This window comes from Clarias gariepinus, chromosome 9, assembly GCF_024256425.1.
Source record: "Clarias gariepinus isolate MV-2021 ecotype Netherlands chromosome 9, CGAR_prim_01v2, whole genome shotgun sequence".
In the NCBI taxonomy this organism is placed as follows: Eukaryota; Metazoa; Chordata; class Actinopteri; order Siluriformes; family Clariidae; genus Clarias; species Clarias gariepinus.
This window is the reverse complement of record NC_071108.1, coordinates 35,103,458-35,110,683: the sequence shown is the minus strand read 5'-3', so window position 1 is coordinate 35,110,683 and position 7,226 is coordinate 35,103,458. Positions and strand designations below refer to the sequence as shown.

The window sequence follows — 7,226 nt, the reverse complement described above, 5'->3', positions numbered from 1 at the left end:
TATAGATCCATTAAAAAGAAATGCTGCATGTGTATACTGCATATAAACGAACAATATGGTTGGTCTTGTACTCAATACACTTTGCCTGTGTCTTTGCTGGGGTCAGGGGTAACGTAGCTCGGTAGGTAAGGCAATGGAATACGGTTTGAAAGGTCACAGGTTCAAATCCCATGACCCTTGTTGCACCCTTAATCAAGGCCCTTAACCCTCAACTGCTCAGATGTATAATAGACTAAAAATGTAAGTTGCTTTGGATAAGGGCGTCTGCCTAAATGTAAATTTCTCAAGTCTCAGGTTTGCATTCATAACCAAACCGTCCTATATTTAGAATTGTAAATCTTTATATTTGTAGATCTTAAAGTTGTATTCTCAAAAACATGTTGCCTTACTTGATTAAAGAACAAGTACTCAATATATGAATAAAAAACAAACTTTTGTGTGCAATTTTTGTAAACTTGTGTGCAAATTGTTTTTACTTTTTGTGACAGTAACCGTACTCCATACACCCCGTGATGCTGGAACTCATCAGCACGTGTGTTATACTGTCTCATGAGGAAACCTGACACTTCGTTAACTCTCTGCTCGACACAGCTGACGCTGAGGGAAGGAAATGATCTGAATGGATGGTTTTTCACTGACTCTTCACGTGGCTGTAACTGTATTTGTGTATCTGTTTCAGTGTAAGTGTGTGTGGAGTCTCTGTCCAGTGGATTCACTTCAGGATGAAATTATTTCTCGTCTTTCTCACACAGATGTGTGTGATGGTCACTGAAGCCCAGTGTAAGTCTGTTAGAGATCTCTGAGTATGAATATGCTATAAGCCTAAATATTATTATTATTATTATTATTATTATTATTATTATTATTATTTAGTGATAATGTAAACAGTATAATAAAGAGATGATGTCAGTATTTTGGTTACTCATTTACTGTATGATAGAGATGAATTTAAATGAGGCCGATTGAAGTTATTTGCTTTTATGAATAATAATTTTATTTATTCTGTCTGTCATAACCAACTTGTTGTATTCTGTATGTTCTTGTTGTGTTTGTGTGTGAACTTCACCAGTTACACACCACCAGACGGCATTAAGCGCCTGCTCTGACACGGATCAGGAGTATATGAGAGGGCTGGATGAAGAAGAGGTGTTTTATTCAGATTTTAAAAATAAAAAAGGAGTGATTATGCTCCCTAAATTTTCTGGTCCGGCTGAGTTCCCCGGACTCTATGAGTTCAGCGAGTCAGAAATGATCAGCTGCAAGCAAACCTTACAGCTGTGGAAAGACGAGTTCAAAGACAAGCCGGTGTCAGAGGGTGAGTAACCCAGGAAACTTTAACACTAGATGATGATTACATGATGATTATGATCCTGGAGTCCCAAACCACAGATGAACATTTATACATTAAAATTTGCCTTTTTTTTTTTTTTTGGCTAAACTTAATTTTTTCTTAATGAAAAAGTTTTCCTTAAAATTTTACCGAAAATTAAATAGTTCAAAATATCAAATAGAGTGGAACCTTGGTTCACGAAGTTCTGTTCGTGACTGAATATAAATATAAACTGTATAGAGCAAGGAGAGAGTGAACTTATTCTTCATTTTTACATGTTACAGTTAGCGCACTTTTCTTAGAGAGACTGACTGAAACTGGAAAAAAACACTGTGTTATCGTTCATATGGTGTAACACTCTGTCCGCCACTGGCTTGGACGTCACTTCACTTTGCACAAAATTCTTTTATCATGTGCGCGATCCGCGACCGCAGACTGAGCAAAGTTGATGCTGGGCCACGCCCTCATGTCCTTGTTCAGCTGATAGCGGCAGCTCGGGATGGAGGTTTCTGAGTTTGTGTGCGGAGACAAATTTTAGGCAAATTTTTTGGACGTGAACCAATTTGTTTGTTTGTGAACCGAGGTTCCACTCTAGTTGTTTTATGCTTGATGATTTGCTGATTACAACCTACTACATCTGTGGCATCACCTCATACTAGCTTAATATCATGAAATGTTCTCAACGTGACAAAACTATTAATAAAGAAAGTCTAATATTAGATGGTACTTAATAGATGACAAGTAATGTATGGGAAGTTGCCACGATAGGAACAATGCCTGTCTGTCATACAGTATGTGTGCCTCGGTATCCTAACAAATAGCATTAACCCTCTGCCTGGGCCTCATTAACATAAGTTTACTGTTTAGGGCCCAAGCACTACAGTATAGGGTGCGCAGGACCCTCTTGTTTTCCTAAGGATTATTTTTTCCACCCTTTTTTGGGGGTCTTAACATGCTTAAAAACTCTGCTGAACATGCTGAAAATTGGCAGGCAGGTTGGAATCTGCTGCCATTAGGATCCCTGAGAGTCACGTGGCCCGGGGCCCTCAGGGGCCTCCACACAAGATTTAGCTTCACAGCTCATACACACTTTCACGTAGGCACACGAAACTCGGTACACATTTAGAGCTCATTGAGCCGAACAACGTTCGCACTGCATGTGCTGGGCTCAACTCAACAGGAATTCAGTTATTTGCATCGGTCCCAAAATTGCACCCAATGGGTTTTGATATCCTCCTCCTAGGAAATTTATACGATTGCCAACAAACCGGGTCGGTGTGATCTAAAGATATTGAGGACGCGTAATTGTAGGGGGATTTTTGATTTCTCAAACGGGTCAGCCGTGATAATGCCCTAAACTTATGCAAAAAATGGTTAATAACTTTCTCTGTGGGATTATATTGAGTGACATCATATTGAGTGACATCATGTTCAGTGACATCACATTGAGGAGCATCACAGTGTGATGTTTTTTCCAGCATCTGCGGCCTATTGAACACACATACACATCACAAATATTAACACTCAAACACACATCTCTCTGCCTCACACACACACACACACACACACACACACACACACACACACACACACACACAAACAAAAAGCTTTTTAGAGGTCTTAACATAAAATTCCCCGTTCCACACACACACACACACACACACACACACACACACACACGCATGCACACATGAACACACTTATACATCACACACACACACACACACACACACACACACACACACACACACACACAAAAAAAAAAAGCCTTTTAGAGGTCTTAACATAAAATTCCCCATTCTACACACACACAAACACACACACACGCATGCACGCATGCACATCACGCATGCACACACTTACTGTATACATCACTCACACACACACACACACACACACACACACACACACACACACACACACAAAAAAAGCCTTTTAGAGGTCTTAACATAAAATTCCCTGTTCTACACACACACACACACACACACACACACACACACACACACATTTAATAAAGCTAAAGCTGTAAGTCTCGTACTGACCTGTTTCTGTCGCACCATCTGAGTCTCAGTTCTTCCCCACACGCTGTTGCACACACACGGGCTCTACAGTGGGTGATCAAGTGAGACTGTTTTTTTTTTTTTCATTAGTCCCTAAAAATACAGTATAACACCTACAGTATATTCATAGCATTTACATTGTATACTGTAATTGTTCATTGATTTAGAGAATACAGGAGAATGTTCATTCATACGTAAATATGATTTTATATAAGGGATTTAAACATCTGTGGATTTTTGGTGTCCATGCTGGTCCTGGAAGCAGGGTTCGACTGTACTTTTAAAGAGACTCCTCTGGCATTCATTTCTAATTACAGTTTTTTTTTTACAGACTCTAGGACACATTTCTCAAAACTTAGGTCACTTTTGCAAAACTCTTCACACAATTCTCCTAACTGACTTTCAGCTGGGCAAAGCAGTTCATTTCACATTCAAAATGCACTACAACTAGCAAAACACTTCATTTAGGTCTCAAATAAACTCATTCTTCCAGAACACTAACAAAGGTTGACAGCCGACAAACACACTGTGTCACCCACAAAACAATGACCTAAAAAAACACCAACAACATGTAGCATTAGACGGTGTTTTCTTGTGTAAAACAAGGACACGTCTCTGTTTATAACTGCAATACATGTTACTGGAATGAATCAGACATGATGCAGAATTCGTCAATATTTTATGTTGTTTATTTATTTTTATTTTTTTGCACTAAGTAATTCCAAAAGAAAAGAATTTGTAGACACACCATCCACTGATACAGATACAATAGTGATGCTAATCTACTCGGTCTTCTCCATTTGGCCACAGGTTCTCATCCACATCACATCTCATGTCATCTAGGGCAAAACACCTAGAAAAGGTTCTTCTGGCACGTCTGATCCATCCCTGGCAATCCTCTGCTGATATGTCCAGGCATCCAGCATTCATTGCATCCAGGAGGGACATTTGATCATGTGGATGATGGTCGTAAACCTTCCACCGCCATGAGGAACAAAACTCCTCTATGGAGTTGAGGAATGGAGAGGAAGGTGGGAGGAGAAGTGACTCCATTCTGGGATGGGCCGCAAACCACTCGGTGACTGCACGGGAGTAGTGAAATCCCACATTGTCCCATACAATTAGAAACGTTGGCTGATTCCTTCTCTCCGCATCCCTTTCCTCACCTACTGTAGCACAATCCTTCCATAGAGTAACACCTGCGTAGATGTTCATCTACAGTACAATGAGAATCAGCTGTGGCTGGTTAAACTGCATTTTTAGATTTAAAATATGTTTCAATAAAATATTGCTGTTGAATTTTGCTGTCTTATCCAGTTTTGCATCATGTTATTGTTTTAAACATAAGTTTGACAGTTTTGAAAACAGTATGTAAGCACGTGCAAAGTGTCCTGTACGTACAAAGATTTTTGGCAGTTGTCGTGTCTGAGTGAGAAAAGAATTCATGGCATTTGAGAGATGTAATCATTGAATGCATTTTGTGCCAAAACAATGATAATTGATCCTCAGTTAGACTCCATAGACTCCTGTTGTGCTCACTGTGTGAAGAGTTTTGCAAAAGTGACCTAAGTATTGAGAAATGTGTTCTAGCGTCTGTAAAAAACTGTAATGAAAGCTGAAATGTCATGCACATTAGTTTTTGTTTGTTTGTTTGTTTATTTAGGCATCACGTTGACATAGTAGCACTGTCACCTTGCTCCTCCAGGGTCTGGGTTCGATTCCCACCTCGTTGTCTGTGTGCATGGAGTTTGCATGTTCTCTCTGTGCTTGGTGGGTTTCCTCTGCGTACGCCGGTTTCCTCCCGCAGTCCAAATACATGTAGATTAGTTCTATTGGCGTTCCCAAATTGCTCCATAGTGTGTGAATGAGCATGTGTGCATGTGTGTGTGTGTGTGTCCTGTGATGGATTGGCACCCTGTCCAGGGTGTACCCGTCTCGTGTCCCAAGTCTCCTGGGATAGGCTCTGTATACAGGATAAAGTGGTTTAGACAATGAGTGAGAGAGTGGGAGTGTGTGTTTATTTCATATTTCCACTCAGTTATACAATAGATGGTTCTTTCAGTAAGTTCTTTGCTGCTACAGGAAGTGAAAACTGTGAAGTGAAAGTGTCCATTGTAGAGGAGTAACAACATGACATGCATTGCTAAGGAACAGCCACAAATCAAAGGGGTCAAAGGTTACCCAATAAGTCTTTTAAAAACCATTATGTTCAGGAGGTGTGTATAGTTTAACATGAAACATACACAACAGTTTGTGTTTATTACTTGTCTAAATTACCATAAACGTGTTATCTAAAATACATGACTTGTAAAAAAAAAACACCATCAAATATCATCCAGGATAAAAATAAAAACACACACATCACTATAATATTACTGTAATAACATGGTGGATTCTTGCTTCCAGATGCCCCACAAAACACCATCTATCCCAGAGATGATGTTCAGCTGGGGTCAAACAACACACTCATCTGTCACTCCACACGATTCTTCCCTCCACCCATCAGTGTGCGCTGGACCAAGAACAGCATGGACGTGACCAACACATCCACAATCAGCCAGTACTACCCGAACAGAGACGGCACCTACAACCAGTTCTCCCACCTGACCTTCACTCCACAGGAAGGAGATGTTTACACCTGCACGGTGGAGCACAAGGCCCTGGAGACGCCCGACACCAAGACATGGGGTGAGACAGAGGGTTTAATTACTACATCAGTCTTTACTTAGGACAGGAATAACTCTGTGTGTGTGTGTGTGTGTGTAGAGGTGCACTTTGAGATTCCCAGTGTGGGTCCGGCTGTGTTCTGTGGAGTGGGTCTGGCTGTAGGACTGCTCGGAGTCGCTACTGGAACTTTCTTCCTCGTCAAAGGAAACAGATGCAACTGATGCTTCAGGTAACTATAACAACATGCTCAAAAATTTATTATATCTTATCTAAATGCTGCACCTTTGACGGTACTATTTGTTTTTTTTTTCAGGTTGAAATGTTTAGAGAACGTCTATTTTTAGTACTGTATTTCATCAAAGCAAAGATACATCCACAAATGTTTGATTTATCTGTTAAAACATTTATAATAAAGTTTGAACCTCCTTTACTATAAACTTACTGTGTTGGATTTATTAATTCAATGAGAAAGACTGTATTTATTTATTTTTTTCCAAAAGTTTTGTTTAACTGGAATTAAAGAGGGGGAAATAAGAAGGCAGACCATTAGATGTTTCACTGTGGACTCACACCTCCAGGACTGGGGGTTAATCTAAGGAGTGTACCCCGCCTCGTGCCCTAAGCCTCCTGGGATAGGCTCCAGATCCCCGTGACCCTGAATACAGAATACAGCATTATAAATGATGAGTGAGTGAGTGAGTGAGTGAGTGAGTGAGTGAGTGTATTTAGTGTGCTAGTGGTATATGTGCTTGTGCTCTGCGAAGGGTCAAAACCCCATCCATGCTGTACCCTTCCTTGTGCCCTAAGTATCCAGGAATAGACTTAAGGTTCACTGTTACTCTACATATGTTAAGTGGTAAAGATAATGGATGGATGAAAAAATAATAATGTTTGCAAAAAATTAAATACATTGAATAATTTTTTTAAGTAAATTATAATATACTAATTAAATAAAATACAGTATAGGTGATGCTGTAACCTCTCGCAGCCGGAGGTCTAGAGAGAGCTGATTGGCCGAGCTCTCTCAGGAGGGAGGGGTGAGAGGTACTTGCGCTCCCACATTAATCACGGCTCTACAGCCAATCAGGGGCGTCTGTGAGCTCACGCACGCGGAAAGAGCGGATAGCGCTGTCCTCCGAGTGTGTGACTCCGCCCCCAATGATGCATGA

General features: G+C 40.4%; 1 protein-coding gene across 1 annotated transcript; it reads left to right on the top strand.

The window, feature by feature from the left end:
* The first annotated feature begins 518 nt into the window (after positions 1 to 518).
* LOC128530508 (H-2 class II histocompatibility antigen, A-Q alpha chain-like) lies at positions 519 to 6,288 on the top strand. Its single transcript, XM_053504492.1, has 4 exons — positions 519 to 780; positions 1,070 to 1,315; positions 5,797 to 6,078; positions 6,157 to 6,288. The coding sequence occupies exons 1-4, from the start codon at positions 723 to 725 to the stop codon at positions 6,276 to 6,278; spliced, it is 708 nt and encodes a 235-aa protein (XP_053360467.1). The 5' UTR covers positions 519 to 722; the 3' UTR covers positions 6,279 to 6,288.
* Positions 6,289 to 7,226: the final 938 nt, after the last annotated feature.